Here is an 18105-nt window from a genome sequence, read left to right as displayed (position 1 = left end):
CGGTGTCAGAGAAAAACTGCGCCCACGCCTGCTGCTGTGTGCACGTGGATCATTAGAAACATGACGGGGGCTCAAACTTCTGCTTTAAACAAATACAACAAACAAAACAAAAACACACCCTTTGAAATAAAAACAAAAGAATCTGTACATCCACCGCTTACTGTGTCACTTTATGGTGCTTTGAATATAATATATATATGTAGTCTCAGAGTAGCCTAGTGCTATGTAAGTCAATAGGTTGAATGTCAATAGGTTGAATCCACACGGTCACTTCCATAATCGCATATAGTTGCCATATGGCCACAAATTATTATTACTAATTTACAAAAACTCTCACATTTAAACTGATTTTAATGATGGTGATTTCTTGAAGGTATTTTTCCTAAATATTGAACAATTACTCAACTCAAATCATGATTCTCTCTTTGTAAAACAGAGGTGCATTTCCTGCTAGTGTGATGTGATCAATAATTTGTCCTATCAAAGTAAAAGACCTCCCCTTGTTCACAACTTAACAATAAAACGTAACCTTAAAATTGAGATAAAGTCAGCTAATTGTTACTCACTCAATCACTGATGGTATCCATACAAAATCTACAAGTGCTGAAGCCTACAGGTGGTATAACAACACCGACTTCTTCTTCCGTGTCACTTCGATGGTGATGTAGACGTCTCAGGTGATATCCTACAATTACGAGCAGCTCCTGGCTGGAGTGAGAACAGGTTAGCATTAAAATGCTCAGGCACTATTTATAGAGGCTGTCAGCACCAGCTGGAGCCCACGCAGCCTCCTAATTGGGATCCCTCCCAGGTAAGGAGCGTAAGCAGTGGTACCTCTCCCTGTCTTATACGGTTACCAGGGGAAACCGTGACCGTACTTCATGATGAAATAATTGGCTGCTGGTTTTTTTGTTTTTTTTAAAGCTCAGGTCATCCTCGTGAGGGACACAGTGAGAACGCCTTGTCAAAACAGATCCGAGCAGAAGGCCGAGAGGGTGAGTGGGCCTCCCCTGGCGCAGCATCTCTGTTATGCGAACAATCTGACATGCCACACATGTTGGATGTCCACATGAATTGGGGGGGGGGCTCCGTGGCGTCAGCTTAAAGGAGATCTAGCAGGAGGAGGGAGAGGAGGAGGGGAGCTAATTCAACTGCCTGCAACAGTTTTTTTTTTGGGGGGGTTGGGAAGTTGCGCTCAAAGTCAAATCCCGCATTCGAATTGGAGCTGCTGCCATGAAAATCTGTGTTAAATCGCGCCACACTCTGTGCCAGAATTAGCTCCTCGCCGCACTCGGCACAGATGGCATCGGCGGCGCTCGTTGCGAATGCTTCACATTCTAGTCCAGGCTGCCTGACCCTTTCCTTAATCCTAATTAGGAATGCAATTTCCACGCAGGCCTTTTCCGAGCACGATGAAAATAAACGTTTGTGTGGCCCCGCTGTTGGATTATGGGTAATATTATTGCATGATTTGGAGAGTCCGCTTGACCGGTGACGCCATTTTAAAACCGATCACTGGAGCAAAAGGGGGAGGTGGGGTCTTTATAAATGACTATTGCTACTGTGAACTAACCTCTATCCTCTGTGTGAGTCAACAATGAACTGGTCAGATAATAATACATGCTGTTAAATCCCTGGATAACACACTGTCCCTCCAACACACACACACACATACACACACACATACACACACCAAAACCTCCAACCTCCCCCACCCTGTGTACTCACACTCACACACACAATTCATCCTCAATAGAAATATTCACCCTTTTCTAAAGCTTTCCATCATCATGTCACACAGGATTAACCAATAATTCCTCTACTACATCTAAAGATCTGGAAACATTCACATCTGCACATATCTGGCTAATCTGGATGCTGGGATATTAACATGCCTCTTTTTTTTTTTTTTGACCAGCCAGCACTTCCTTTACCTAATAATGCCCTATTTGGCACTGACAGAGAGAGGTGGTGGTGGTGGTGGTGGGGGGGGAGTTGTTTGGGGCCAGATGAGCCACTGTGCCACAGTCCGCACAGAGATAAGCGCTTATTGTTGAGTGCGTGGACGGCGAGCGTAGCCGGCTGCGATGAGCTAAGGCTCGACTGACAACTGAACAATAACGCGAGGCCGCACGGCAGAGGCGTGTTGACTTAGCGGGTCCAAAAGGTTTAATCTGCCTCACTTCCTGCGTGCTCCAAGGCAAGGATGCCCCGCTGTGGGCTGAAAAGAGCCGAACTGAAAGGGTGCTTTTTTTGTTTTTTGTGATGCAGCCTTTAGGGACACACACAAAACTTTTTTTTTTTTTTTTTTACACAACTCTGCTGACTTTTAATTCTCTTTTCATGAGTTGCGCATTCCTCCCACCTGCATGTCTCTACAGCACAGACAGGAGTCCAGTGTTTTTCTAATGCTCACCTAGTCTCATTGAAATGAACCCTTACATACTGTTCATATTCTACACCCTGGGTCAGTTTTGACGCGGTCTAAGAATCCTCTCATAAAAAGTGTCTATAACAAATGTTGAACCACAGATGTGTTTAGAAAGCATCAATAGTGGATCTGACTGATCAATAAATGTGATTAAACCTTGATTCATGTTTCAGAGAGCAGAGAGAGTGTATTTTTTAGCTTTTACACCACTAAACATCTCCTATCACACAATATCATTTCCTATTTTACCTAAGACATGAAAATATAACATAGCAATAATGATGGAAATGTATTTTATGTAAAGTGAAAACTATTAACTATTCATTTCACTAAAAGACATGTCAATAGTTATGGGTCAAATTTGACCCAGAACAGTATGCAAGGGTTAAATGACACATACAAACTGAGCACAAGCGCCAACAAACAAATGTAACACAACTAAAGTGCAGCCTCGTGTCTTGGAGCCGTGCAACTACATAAATATGAGATAGCAGCAGGAAGCCTATAAAGACCTCATCATGAGGCCTCCCAGCAAGCGTTCGGCTCAGTCATCAAGATGCTATCAGCTCTCTAACAGCAGGCCTTGGACAAATCCCACTATTTCTAAAGTCACACTCTTACACTGGCTTCCCACAGTCCAGCCTATTAAAGTGCTCTTTTTGTTTCCCTCTTGAACAAAAGCCATGTTGTGTACAGTGTCAGGCTGAGCGCTGGAGAAACACGCCAGTGAGATTGACATGATGTATGTCTGCCTTACTGACGGAGACGATTGTTCCCCAGCTTGAATAGATTTACTACATCAAATATTTTCTCATGCCTCAGAGCTGTTTTGCAACACTTAGCGTGAATTTTGCTTTTTTGACAGATGACTCACGACTCTTCCGCTAACCTGCTTGTGTTCGGAGAAAGGCCCGCATGCCGTTCCAGTTAACTGTTCTCCACGGTGACAGTCTCCAGCTGATATAGAAAAACATGAATCTGATTGTTGCTCACATTTTACATGAACCACAGCAGACAGTAAGCGCTGCCATCTGACTGACAAAAAAAAAGCATGGTCAAGCGAGAGGGCAGGAGGTCAAACACGTTACCGCTGTTAAGATCTACTCTTTGACAAAGATTTCCTTTAAAGCAGCCCCCTCGCAAACTATGTCCACCAGCCCCCCCTGTTTGTTGTATAATGCTGTGGGAAGCAATTCTGACTGTTTCATTGTTCCTTAGTAAGCACTGGTGTGGAGTACATGAAGAGGAGTGCAGAATGTGTGTGTGACTGTGTGGGGGGACGACTGACCACAGGTGAAATAAGCTTTGACAGGCAGGCGTGGTTGAGGGGACTTGGGGGGGGGGGGGGGGGGGGGGGGGGGGGGGGGACTCGGTCACTTCATGACCCCCACACTCCCTCTAAAGACAAATAACTTTCTCCCCTGAGGAAACAATTTGTTTAAAATGATTAAAATGGTTTATTTATTTGAACAGATTAAAGCTATAAAGCAATTTGAATGAAAGTGTAATAAAGCAAATATTTACTCAAAGTACGTTGGCGTCGCAATCTGTAGATAACATGAACGACATAAACAAAAAAAAAAAGGTTGTCTGTTGAAATGTTGTTTATTCAAACGGCTGAAATAACTCCTAATTAAAAGGGTGGAGACGCCCTCTGTCATAAGCCACATACTGTTTTGCAACTCGCATAACTGAGAATAAATCACTGCTGCTGCTTGTTGTAAGAGACAGTTGTTTATTAACAGTGTGCGACTGCGATAAAATAAAAATAAGTATTGAGACGTCAAAGTGTGCGATTTCCCAGCAAGAATTTGCAAACAGGCCCTAAACCCCCCCCCCATACCCCATAACCCCCCCCCCTCCCCTCAGACAACAAATGTGCATAAAAGCATACTCTGGACTCAAATAGTTTGCACAGGCTTGCTGAGCTTGTGGGACAGGGAATGTTACTTGAACAACAGCTGGGGGTGGGAAACCATCTGAGGCTCTCGTGCTGACCCACCACCACACACACACACACACACACCACCCCCACCACCACCCCACACTCTGCTGGAGCCGCACTTCTGTCACCTGCTCCGAGAGGAATCCTCGATGGGTTTCCGTGGGAAATACCAGACAAAGGCATCAGACGGGCCGAAACGGGGCGGCCGTTTTACGTGCCACCCATTCTGAGATGGGAGCTATGCAAACACGAGTAACCTTGCTCACACAGGAAGTAAAGGTGTGCTTGTACGGCGCGGCCCGCCGCTGTGGGTGAAACAATGGCCGAGTTCCAAAGTGCTTTCATGGTAAGAATAGAGGACAGCTGGCGACCTCGGTCACCTGCTGTCTGTGTGCCTGCGTCACGCATATCTGCTCTGCTGCGCTGTGCGTTCACCGGCTCAATTTAGGATAAATGTGCTTCCTTCCTAAATATTTGCTTAATCACAGAGGTTTACATTTTCATAATGAGCACAACCATCCTGTACATGTGCAATATAACTGAGTGCTTTTATAGCTCTGTTTTATACTGTTTATTGTATGTTTTCATTGATAATTCAGACTGCAATGTGTTACTGTGTGTAGTTATGTGTATGACACTTCACTTCATTTCAACACTGATGAAAACATGTTTCAGTTTAATCTTCCACCTATAGGTAAGAATACCAAATATGTCCTACTGAGCAGATTATAATGCACTTTCTATTGTTCACATGCAAACACAACAACAACAACAATCTGCACACATCTGTCGCCTGATTCAGGAACGAAATCCAAACCTCACCAAGTGTATTTCTCTCTTATTTTCCACTACCCAAATGATACATGCCCAAATGACAGACTACAGTCAGTGTCACAGTCTGCCTGAGTGTCCAGACTCCAGACTCCCACCCCTGATAAGCAAAACACCAGCTTCAATCTTGGAGATGAAATGGAGCGGCCATAAATGGTCAAGTCCCATTCATAACGACCGTTACGCTCAAGATCTGACTCGGACCTTTATGTTGGATACAGAGCACATCACCATTCCCTCGGCCCCTTCCCTCTCCACGGAGCCGAGTTTCTCACTGAACGGCATTGCTGCGCATGCTAACAATCGCCCCAAAGGAAAGCCGCCCACAGATGTGAACGCTGATGATCTTGAGTGTTGATGATCTGAGATAAAAACCGTGCAGTTGCTCAGTTCTGCATGAGTGATCATCTGCGAAGGGAAGGGAAGGGAAGGGTAGAGGATGGAGGAGGGAGGAATACATTACATCCGAGCGCTGGCTGGCTGGACGGAGGCCTTTTTTAGAGACACTCATCAGGACAGAGATACAGATTCCTTCTGAAAGTGTGGCGGAAAGCTCATGAAACCATAAGATCATTGTTCTAGCTCAAACCAGATCGGACCAGAATAAATGGCTGCGAGGGAGCTCCGGGTTCAACTTTAGGGTGGAGTGTGGCTGGTGTTAAAGGTTGGTGGCCTGTTGTGTGTTTTCCCTCTTGTCCGCCTCCCACAAATAAATAAAAAAATGTAAAAAAGCCCCACACACATACACTGTAAACTTTACCCCTGCTGACTAAATGGCTTTTGTTCTCTTGTTTTCTTGCTGTTGTTTTTTTTTTATTTTCTCAATAAATTATTTGTTGGCTCTTTGGCTTTTGTATGCTGAATATTTTAGGAAGCACACATCTGTGCTCTCTGTGTTCTTCGGGTTCGAGAGAATAAGTATGAGATGGAGCTTAGGGGATGGGCTAGACGAGCAGTGGACTGCGGCTGATTGAGAAGCACCTGGAAGACAAGGTGCAAGTGTTAAAACTCTCTTAAACGAGATCACGGAGTACATTTTCATCTCAAATTTAATGGAGAACGTGCTCACTTTTCAAATTAAGGTACACACACTTGTACTATTCTACACCTGTGCTGTTTTTGTGTCCAATTTCCCAAAAAATCTAAGCTAAAAATGCGTCTTTTCATTCGAGTCCATGCAAGCGAGCTCAAAAAAGAGCAGTTTCATTATCCAGCTTTCATTTTTATTTTCATTTCCTGACCTTTATAAATCGTTTCAATATAAAAACTCACAAGGGACATGAATGCAGTCATATTACTGCAAACCTAGTAAGTGCTTGTTCGTGTTTCAGTTCAATAAATACAGTTGTTATCCCACGAAATATCTCTGACGGTCGCTGTGGCTTAACTTCTTTTTTTTCTTTTTCATCTGTTGTGGTATCTCTCCTCCCAGTGAGGAAATGGTTTAAGTCTTGGAAAATCCCCAGTAATAAGTCACTGTTATTATTAAGGCTCTGTGAATAATCTCTAAAGGTCTAGCTGGGCCCTCGTACGGTTACCTTGTGAGCTTTGATAATGAGCGTTGTATAAATATATAAGTGGAGTGGGTCTTGTGAAAGGAAATGGCCGAGTTAGATAAGGGTGCCCGTTTTGGGGGAATGACTCGACTCTCTTACAGGATATGAGCTTTAAATGTTGAGAAACTGACAATTAAGCTTCATTATAACCTTAACTGCATAAAATTCAGGAAGTCCCTCGACACAGATGGGCTGTGGAACATCAACCGACTCATCTTAAGGCTCTGCTTCATTACTTCCTCCCCTCCTTTCTTGTTTTCCGTCATTTAAACCAAGTCAATAGAAATGATATTTTAACTGCTATGATTCACTAAGTGCTCCTGTTAGCTGGACAGTCTTTACTTTAGGCTTCTGTTACTAAAATGATAAGACAATCTCAACTTAATACTTCAGTCTGTGACTGGCTTTGAGGCTGCAGTCTGGCCAGTTTGAATGACCTATTACAATGATGAGCAATGCCTGACAAAGCGCTGACTCATGATGAAATCCACCCAAATTACTCTCTCTCTCTTCTTTCTATGGCACAGAGACTCACATGCAGAGCCCCCCCCCCCTCTCCTATTGGAGCTCAGACAGGGGGGGAGGGGGCCAGCCACCATGTTACAAACTCGTCGCCTATGTCTGGAATCCTGACAAATATCTGAGGCACTTACTTACCCAAAGTATGCCCTCACACACATGTGGCAACAGCCCTGTGTGCGAGCACTGTGTCCGAGCTTTCACTCTAGCATATGATTCACAGCAAAGCCTAAAAAGCAGAGGGCGTCAGGGCACCCGTGATCTTTTCTGACAGGATCAGGAAATTCCATTAATGCTCCTACATATCAACAGTTTCATCTCTTTAAATATTTATTCCTGTTCCGTCCCAACAACATTTTCCACAGGGACAGTTTTTCAAAGAGCTGCTGGAGTTTTGGTGGACGCCCAGCAGTGGGTCTTCACAATCATCTTGTTGTCTGGACTTTTACAATCACTGGTGGGAGAGATCAATACCACTCTGATCAATGCCATTTGGATTACGTTCTACCCAAATATATTTGGCAAACTCTGAAACAGCCCAACAGTGATATCACTTCCAGTTCAATCCCAACATATTTACCACTGAGTCGTCCAGACGGGATAGCCCTCGCACCATATGACCAGATGGTCTGGTTACAGTCTGCCAGCTCTATCTGTCCAGTCAGCTGAATGCACGCTGACTCTCAACCACACTGCTGGAGCGTCTGCAGCACTACAGCTCATCATGATTAGGGATGAGTAGAGTTAGGAAGTTATAGATACTGATATTGATACTGCTTACTGATAGTGATACTTAATGAAACATGACCTGACAAAGTCTGAGATTCAACAGTTATTATTACTGTTAATTATATATGAACACCACAGTGAAATTAAAAGAGCTTAAAAGTAATGCAGTGTCCTCATTAATAACTACAGACTTACTGTTATAACCATTCAGGCTGTAGTCAACCAAAGAAAATATTGACATCCACACAATATACTAAACAAGCCAAGCTAGCCCTCCAAGCTAATACGTGCTAACTACTTAGCGGGTGATTTCATGTTGATATTTAGTGTCGGCAACATTTTTTTGCCTCTGTTTCATACTCATCCTGGTCGCTGGCTGTGAGGCACTTTCTTCTTCTTTTTTTTTTTCTTTTTTTTTTTTACATTTTATGGCAAGTTAAGTTGCATTACAGCCTCCTATGCCAGCTAGAATGAATTAACGTTACATAAATACAGACAGCAGCACTGAGCTAATCAATATTCCACTACTGAACAGTAAGGAACTGGTACCAATTCAGTACCAATACTCAATATCCATCCCTAATGATCATAGGTAAAATACAGCAATATATTTTTTATACATCTGTCATTCATTAGAATGTGTCTTTGAGGTCAAATAGGAACATCTTCCTGGGTGTATTGTCTTGTAACAGTGTAGTCAAAGGTTGTTAACACTGATGTATCAGACGGTGGAGCAGTTAAAACTGTTGCAGCAAACTCATTTGAACCAAAATCTAATTTGTGATTTATTTTTGCCTCAAGACAGCAGTGTTATATATTTTCTAAGCTGAACTTGAGATGGTGTTAAGAATGATGATGATGAGTGTGTCCCTTATTATGTCTCAACACTGAACGTTTCACTGAACTACCAAATTAAAATACAGTAGAACCAGCAGGAAACATTTCAATGAGTAAATTACTGCTGTTCAAATTTTAAAAGTTCATGTTCGCTCTTCTTCAGACTCGACATTGTCACATTCCAGACTGGCAACTAATAGGCTATTCACATCACCTTGGCTAAGTAGTTGCCGCCATTGCTCTTTATGCACATACCGCTCATGTGACATTAACCATAAATAACTCCGCCCTGGCCCGTGATAAGCATCTGGGTTTTTACAGAGTCATAGTGCCCATGAGAGTTGGGCGATGTTATCCAGAGTCAGATCGTCCTATAATCACCCTGTGAGATCACCAGTGCCCAATGCAACCGCAGCCAACGTTTCTCAGTTATCTGTTTAGGGGCAGCTGAGACTGGCACTAAATGAGAATATCTGGTCCACCTTAAACATCAATCCACCTTAAGTGAGCTTGAATGTGACACAGTGTCTGACAGAGATTTGAAATAAACAAACCTTTAGTATAGGTTTATGAAAGAAATAAAACATACAAAAACGTCCATTCAATGGCAACGTCTCCTCTATTCAAACAGAATCTCCCATTTGAAAGTCCATTGCTCTCTGAACTTGCATTATAATGCTATTGTATAATAATTATATCAGTGTCATAAAATGGTCTTAAAATGACAATAATACTGTATATTGCCATTATTCCTGGTACAATATATTGTCCAAAAGTAGTGAATGTGACGGGCCTGTTAATCTTGACTAATAACTCATATGAATGAGCAGCAGGATTTGTGTGTCATGTATCCCCGAGCACTCTGAAACCTCCTCTCTGTACACTGTGCTGCCAAGTGTAGAGCTACTGACTCACTCATTCATTAATGACTTCAAGTCTTAAGATTATGCTTTAACATGGATTTATAACCACTAAATGATACGTTTGTTTTTGTCAATTAAAACTGTATTTTTTTAAAGATATATTTCAGTGTCTAAAACTTGTTTTTCATGTCAATGCTGCACTCTGAAAGTACAGAGCTGGCCAGCATGTGATAAATAATTTCCTCATTTTATTTATTTTTAAGTTGAGGACATCAAGGTCCAAGTCTGCTGTGCTGACCGAGCCTCATCTATCATTTCTATGCTGTGCTGTTTTCAACTCATTCTGCACTCCCCCCCAGACGATGCCAGTAATTCACCATCCAGTCCTCTGTGTGACTCTTACTGTGTCTGCTAAACTGGCTGTATTAATGTACCCTCCTGTCGAACATCCTCACAGCATGTACTTGGACTTCTTTAACCGGTACATGTTCGCTGCTTTTTATTTTTAAAGCCACATGCCTGACAGGTGTGTCCACACCCACGACCGCCTCCGCAGTAACGCGCTGCGGGCCTGACATGAGCCTGGAGGTTGTAGATGGAGGTGTGGTAATTACAGGCTACCAGATGTAAGAAAAGAAAATGAGCTTCCAGCACAGCTGCTCCTGATTAACAGAGAGAGCTCTTGTTTTAATAATAACTGGTGTTATAGCAATCTGATTTGCATAATTGGTATCTGGAATAATGAATTTGGAATGACACAGACTGGGAGACTCCAAAAAATTCCACGCTGACAACAACTGAAAGTCCTCAGCTTTCTTGACATGTGCTGGAGGCAGGACATAATGTTCGACATCTCTGGGAACTTTAGGTGGAGAGCGGAGGTCTTGTCTCCAAGGTAACACACGTACACACTGTTGTGTTTATCAACCCACTCTGATATCTCCCTATTATCACACCCATGTGTCATCAGATGAGCTGAATTCCATTCATTATAATCCTGAGTCGAGTTTTTTAATCCACATTTCATCATTCCTGATGAAGGGTCAAAAAGATCAGCAGTCGTATTTCCTCTTGCCAAGAAATGTCTTTTACATCCTCTTTCATCCCAGAAGTCCTCCTGCTTTATTTCTTTTCATTAGTTAAACTCTGTCAACTCTGAGGAAAGGTAAAAGCCTTCCTCATGTTCCTGACTCCTTCAGACTGCAGCAGCAAGGCTTTTAGCCAGACAGACTACCCTTAGACTTGATTTTAATATTTTAGTTTGAAAGGCTAACCTGCTTCCTGTCATTAGTAGGTCTTTAAAAGCCCCACAGGCTGAGCTGTAATCTTATCTTCTATCTATTGTTTTTGTTCTTGCTGCAATGATTAGTCATTGATTGATTGATTGATAGACAGGAGGTAAACTAGTCAAATACTTTAATAATCCAATATCTGTTTGGTGTTTTAAAGAAATAAAAAGTCCAAATACTCAAATTGCAGCTTCTGAAATGTGATAATTCCTGCTTTTTTCAGTCTTCTATGACAGTAAAGTGATTATGTTTGGGTCGTGGGGACCTTTGAGGATGTCATGTTGGGCTTTAGGAAACACTGATTGACATTTTCTGACATTTAGACCGAACAACTAACGAGATAATAATCGACAGATAAATCAATAATGAAAATAATGGCGGCAGCAGCTCTGGTTGTGATTACCACACACATTCAACAAAGTTTTCTGGGACTTCAATAACAATCATATTATAAAGCTGGTGTGGGCCTGATGGCTTGGAATGAACTGTGATCAAACACCTGAGGTCGTCATATGACTGTGTGCCTCGTGGCTATTTTTAGACAGTAATTGCCCTTTTGTTACAGCGGCGGTAAACAAAAGATGAATCCGGAGCGATTATCTGGTTATGACTCTCAGCAGGAGCACAGCCTCCATTTTTCTCCCTCTCCGCCACAGCGGTTCAGCCACGTGTAGTTCATCGCATGGGCCCAGTGTCATTAATGAAAGCCTAATTATTTCACTAAGCTGACAGCATCCCGATGTTTGATCGATGTCGCTCTCTTTTGACCTATTGACGTACTCCCCCGGTCAGTATCCAGTGGACACACGAGCCGGAGCAGGAGCAGGAGCGGGAGTGGGAGAGGGCTGCTGTGGCGCTTCCTCCCTCCAGGGACCATGTGACAACAGATAAAGATCATCAAACAGGAAGCCACTGTAGTGCTGCCCAGAGCTCAGCACAGCCAGTACACAGGCATCTTGGAGGATTATCCTGTTGATCTAGAGTGGCCTAAAACATCCAATAATAATGTCTTGTCAAAACAAACAACTACTTTAGCCTGCTTAAAAAGCCATCATTTCCATCTCGCTGTTGTCCAGTCCTCTCATTGTCGATCTGTTTGTTTATCAGAAAGAAAAGAAGAAAAAAGAGGCATTCCTCTTCCACACCGAGGCCTTTATAATATTTTCACATGGTGTTTTTTGGGCGGCTCGGCGCTGCCCGCAGGCTGCTTCTACTTTATGACCGATGGTTCTTTCACATGGTAATCTTATTGACATTTGAAGCATGCACATGCCGATGCCATTTCTGGAACGTGAGCGTGTTAGTAGTGTTTGCCTTTCAACCTTGGTGTCTGCTACAAGCTGAGAAGAAAGAAAAATAAAGATAAAAGCAGAACGAGTTGCTGAATCCTGGTCTGTGTCGAGTTAAAGTGGATTGGATGGATCGTCACACCCAGCATCCTGGTTGTGTGTGTGTTTTTTTAAATTATTTATTTATTTCTGAACGCCTTCAACAAGCAACACTGCTGAGCTTTCTTTCCACCCCACCCCTCCTAAATCCTCCCTTTTTTTCCCCTGCTCTTGACCTCAGCCAACTCATCAACAGGGGTGCCTTTTATCTCTCAGGGAAAACAGGTGGTTATGATTGTTAGTCAGCGCGTGCATATGACCAGGAGGGAGCTCTCTCTGCCTCCATGTGTTTTCTGTTTGGAATGCTGCATTTGCTAACGTGTGCACGCTCAGGTTTTTTGGGGAAGGGGGACGCCGCGGATATTTCTGGTTACGCATGCGATTGCTCCTCAACAGAGGGGGTAAAAAAGGCCTCCGCCCACTCCTGCTCAGCTGTTTTGGGGGGTGGTGTAGGGGGGTGGTCATTCCACAGCGAGGGCCATGTGCTACTTTGACTTCATCCCCACTGAGTGACTGCTGTTGCACAAATATTCACATAGCTAAACGGAATGATTACACAGCTCTGTGAGGCAATAAGCTAAAAACACGCCTTCCCCTCGCTGTTACGTCTGACACCAAAATGACAGCTATCGTAAAAGTGTGACGCCGCCGACGCCTCTCACTCACAACCTCATGAAGAGAAGAACTACTCACTTGTAATAAATAAACGCTGGAGCATCAAGTGACTCCTTTTGCTTTGCTGTTTGTCTACCCCCCGTCCCCCCGTCCTGTTCTACTCTGCCATTTACTGTCTCTGAGAGTAAAATGTCAGACTGTATGTGACTTGCCCACGGGGGCCGTACATGCCATTCAAGAGAAAGCGCTCGGTAACATTTGCTCGCAAAGCTTTGGGTGGGCAGGGGAACATCTGACAACGCGCGGCTCCCTCTGGGGAGACGCTATCGGCACTTATTTCGGGGGGGTGTAGTGAGCAGAGTCCCGCTGTGGCTGTTTTTTGGCGCAGCGGGCACATGCCAGACAATGAGAAAAAGTCATTTGGAAGAGAGAGCGCGCTGGGTAACGTCGACGTTCAAAGCTGTCCCATTATCTTATCAGCGGAGAACACAGAGAGAGGCTCAACAAGCATCTAGTGGACAGCTTCCCTCCTTATCTTTTTCATTCAGATAAACACTGACTATCTAATTTGATTAGGGCCGACAGCCGTGAGGGAAAACACAAGATAATGTCAAGCTATAAAAACGCCAATTTTCCAGGAAGGCGGTTTCGACGCTTGAGCTGATTAATCGCGTCTGAAACATTATGAGAGGCATCTTTTTATGAAGTTGCTGCAAAAATATTCCTGAAACCAGCAGACGTCCACAGGTGTTTCCTATAACAAAAGTCAGAACGCTGATCTCAAAGTTTATATTTGCTCAGTCTTTAATCCACTTTGAGCATCTTCCAAGCTTCCCCGCATATCTTGGCCGCGCTCTTGGCAGGAGGAGGAGAAGGAGGAGGAGGAGGAGGATTCTGGCAGACGTTCCCTCTTCTTACTAATGCGTACCACTTTCTTTCTGGAATATTTTAGACGGGGAGAACAGCTCAGGTGAAGGCCGACAATGGTAAATGTCAACCCGTTCCATTAGGTGGGATTGGAAAGTCTGTGCTGTGAACGTAGTGCACTTAAAATAACAATGGCCCCCCGTTCTTCGGCAGATGACCGAGGCTGATATTTGCAGCTAGGTTCAGCCGTGCCCGGGATAGCCTTCACTTCGCTAACCCAAAAGAATGCCGGGAATTGAAAATAACAGGCGCATCTAACAGATATACCAAAATAACAACATAGTGTGTGTGTGTGACCTATAGATGGAAAAAAAAAAGCAAAATGACACACTCGTTTCTCTCTCTCAACCAAATTAGGAGCAGAGCTATTCCAAAAATACAGGAAGCATTCTAATTACAGTCAGTACCTATTAGTAACCAGAGCCTATCAGCGGCAATTAGTAATTCATAACACAGCTTTTGGCCAGCTTCAGTCCAGCCAGATCTGTCCTGTTTCTAAAGACAGTGTCCACGCTGGCTGGGAGCCAGTGGGCCACATGGCTAAACCCTGTCCAGGCAAGACAAAAGAAATTCTTCAATCTTTGCCAACTCACTGCCCCCAAAAACATCCCCTCCTCCTCCACTAAAAATGTCAATTGTGCTGCTACCAAATGCCCTGTCACAGATTTGCTGAGGGGAACATCATTAAGAGTACTGACTTTGAAATGTATCGCTTTATAAAAAAAAAAAAAGAAAAAGCACACACACACATCCTCGAGGTATGTCAAGAGACAGCGTGGAGAGGAGTGTGTGTACAGCAACAGATTTCAAACGAGCTTCCACTGCTATTCCTAATTAAAGCCCAAAAAAAAAAAAAAAAAGAGAGAGGAGAGAATGAGCCAATTGGTGCACACGTGAAAGATCACAGCAGGTTCTTATGTCTGTGCTTCCCTTTGATCTGAGCGTCGATCCTCTCTCTCACAACTCGCTTTATATCTGCGTCCGAGGGGAAATGCAAAGAGAAACGCAAGCGCCGCAATCTCGTGCCAGGCTGCTGTGCTGAAAGTGATTTCCACAGTGCAGCTTATTCATGCGTGGATAGGAGGAGAAAAGAAAAACAAGTACAAAGTTTGTAATTGCATTCCTAACACTGTTTTATAAAGAAAATATGCATTACACAAACAAAACACCTTGAGTTTCCCACAAACTAGGCCAAACCAACTACCTGCATTGCCCTAATTATGAGACTTATAAAACTTTATAAAAGGAAAATCCCTGCTGACCACCAGTTATTTAATTAGGATGAATAGTTTCTCAAAATAAGCCATGTAAATATATGTAAATGCACAATGTGTAAAGTGAATGGCGCTGAATTTAGAAACAATACATAATAATTAAGGGAGAAAATGAGTCTGAAGCTTAAAGAAAAAAAAGCAACAGGATTGATTTGCCCACAAAAATCTCTGCAACAAGTGGCTCCATTGCTTTCCTCTAAAACTGCGTCACTAAATCCAGCAGAGTAACTATACATTTTTATTGTTACACATAAGTAATGGTTTAACTTTACTTTTCTTTCAAGTAGTTAACAGCGTGATAAGGAGACGTGAATAAAACAGCTGCCCCGCTCTTACAGGTGTGCGTTTATCTCTTCCAACTGTACGATTTGATAAATAGACGATCTTTGATGCTGAATTGATTTTCCGACGGCTGTTTCTGTTCACCAGCTCGGCTCTGGTGCGTTTTTAGGGGGGGGGGGGTCCAGCAGCAAAGGCAGCCGGTGGAAGAAGAGGAGAAGGAGGAGGTAGAAGAGGAGGAGGAGGTGGTGGTGGTGGTGGTGGTGGAGGAGGAGGACACTAGCTGGTCTGGCTCCTCCCGCGGACAGCCTGCTGTACTCCGCCGCAGGAAAAAAGCCCGTTATCTCGCATCACTACTTCCAACATCTCTTCGCGGTTCCTAACCAAAGCTAAATAGTTAACTGCGCCAAACTGTAAACTGTAAGGAAACGACATTTATTCATATTTAATCCACGAACACACAAAGCCAGTCTGTAAAACTTGAGAAGCTAAAACTTTTTTTTCAAAAGTGAGCACACACACACACACACACACACACACACACACACACACACAATAAAAAAAAAACGTGGTTTACCTCACTCTAAAAATGTACCGCTATGGATGCTAAAGCCCAAACAAGTCCCTGCTATGCTAATATGCAGCTACATAGAGACAGTTTATTTGACTTACGGCGGTATTATTCCCATTAAAACAGTGAGGGGGGGGAGTTAGCGATGGATTTGATGAAACAATAGCTGCTTAAAAGCACTGCTCGACCCGCACATTTTACCAGTCGTGTTGACAGCAAGTTATACAAACAATGGCGACTATATTCATCATTTTGTTCACAGAAATAACAACTATATTTACTTCACGTCGAAGAGCCAGCGCTTGCTGTCAGTGTGGCTTGAGTTTAACGCTAGTTGCGTCCACATACTTCTGAGCTAGAGCAGCGGGGGAACATTTCAAACCAAACAGATGCAGAAGTAAACAGCGTTTGACGGTTGTGTTCCTCTAGGGGGGAAAAAAGGGAAATTGTTGCCCGTTAGAATTATTTGAGTACTTACAGTGAGTTGAGAGGAGAGTCAGGAGGCAAGCCAGACGTGTTTTCGCCATCTTGGAGTCGATGCAATGCTCGGTTTGACTGGCTGTACATGCGCAAAGTAGCCTAAAGAGCTTTGGCTTGGATGGAGAGAGGGAGAGAGACGTAGGCAGAGACTGGGAGAGAGAGAGAGTGAGAGAGAGAGAGAGAGAGAGAGGGAGGGAGAGAGAGACAGGGAGGGAGGGACGGAGGGAGGGAGGGGGTGTCTATTATATTAGGTTACCATAGCTACCGAAAGCATCACTCACACGGACAAGAATTTATAGTTGACACGATGTGGGGGGCTTTTAGTACCGTGGCCTTATACTGTAGGTAGACAGCAGCTGGGAGCTCAGATAGGAAACCCCCAGTCTTTTTATGTGCCGTGGGATGGAAGTGAGATGAACAACAAAGTGTATTTATAAGAACATATTCACAGTTTTCCCTATTGAAATGTGTCAAGAAGCAAAATCACAGTTATTAAAAGATGTAGGCTGAAGTGAAAATCATAGTTTGTGTCATTGGTGTGAGGCAGACACATAGTCAGTGATAATGCTTTTGGGTTCTAGCATCTAGTAAATAAAAATGTATACTCTTGTGATGCATATTAGGTTATTTGAACTTCCATGTTAAAAAGTTGAGCATGGCAGCCTGTCACTACTGTGACCAATAGCATACGGCAGCCTTTCAATAAAATATTCATTTACCATTTTTCCCCGGCTGTAAATCATAGCCCCTGTCAGGGACTGTGGGCCCACTCATATCTCTGAACCCTTTGACAGGCTCTACAGCCATGTCAGCCCAGAGCTCTCTTACCTTATTCACATGACTGCCACTGAGAGAACATCATCACAGCAGTTACGGTCATCTCTTTAGGCGTCCACTTCCACTGACATGCATCACTTACATCAAGCGGTTTTCTCCCACTGAGCCCTGTTATAACTCTGTAATGACAGCTGATGCTGCGTGAAATATACATGTGGCTCAGAACATGCCTGTGACATAGGCCTACTATTCAAGCCCCTTCAGACACATTCACAACAAGCAGAATTACACTGCACACCTGCACCTGTGTGGAGCAGAAATACACAACATCCATGACTGTTAGACATAATCGGTAAGGGTGCATCAATCCTGCATTACTAAAAGTTACATCTGATATTGCAATACTCACTGCATGCTTCATTATTGCTGTAATTATGTCTAAATATAGGACTCTGTCTAATTATGCTAGCATGCCTATGAACCGTATTACATAAGACATCTAACTCTGTAATTCAAGCGAGATTTTAATATGAATCAGGTGTAGTTATTTTAACCACACTGTTGCCTTGAGGCCCTGCTCTCTAGGTTTGTATTACAAGTCAGTATGCAGCAGTCTCTTGTGTGGAAGCATCAAAAGTGTGTTATTGATCCTAAAAAAAATCCCTGGAAAATTATATTATAAGATATCAGGCCAATCTTTATGTTCCATAAGCAGGATAAACTTCCTAGGGCAAATATGTGCAAACAGTATGTGTAAACACTTGTAACAACCTGATTACAAAGAATACATTTGA

General features: G+C 43.3%; 1 protein-coding gene across 1 annotated transcript in view; it reads right to left on the bottom strand.

Annotated features, from left to right (window-relative positions):
• The window catches only part of jam3b (junctional adhesion molecule 3b), a 33361-nt gene extending 16757 nt beyond the window's left edge, over positions 1–16604 (bottom strand). Inside the window, exon 1 of the mRNA XM_062433393.1 lies at positions 16533–16604. Coding sequence (XP_062289377.1) covers positions 16533–16581 — 49 coding nt within the window. The 5' untranslated portion in view covers positions 16582–16604. The remainder of the gene's footprint in view (positions 1–16532) is intronic.
• Between the last annotated feature and the right edge of the window lie 1501 nt (positions 16605–18105).

The sequence above is a fragment of the Scomber scombrus genome, chromosome 14, assembly GCF_963691925.1.
Source record: "Scomber scombrus chromosome 14, fScoSco1.1, whole genome shotgun sequence".
Taxonomy (NCBI): Eukaryota; Metazoa; Chordata; class Actinopteri; order Scombriformes; family Scombridae; genus Scomber; species Scomber scombrus.
Note: the sequence above shows the minus strand (reverse complement) of the source record. Positions and strands in the feature narration are given on the sequence as shown.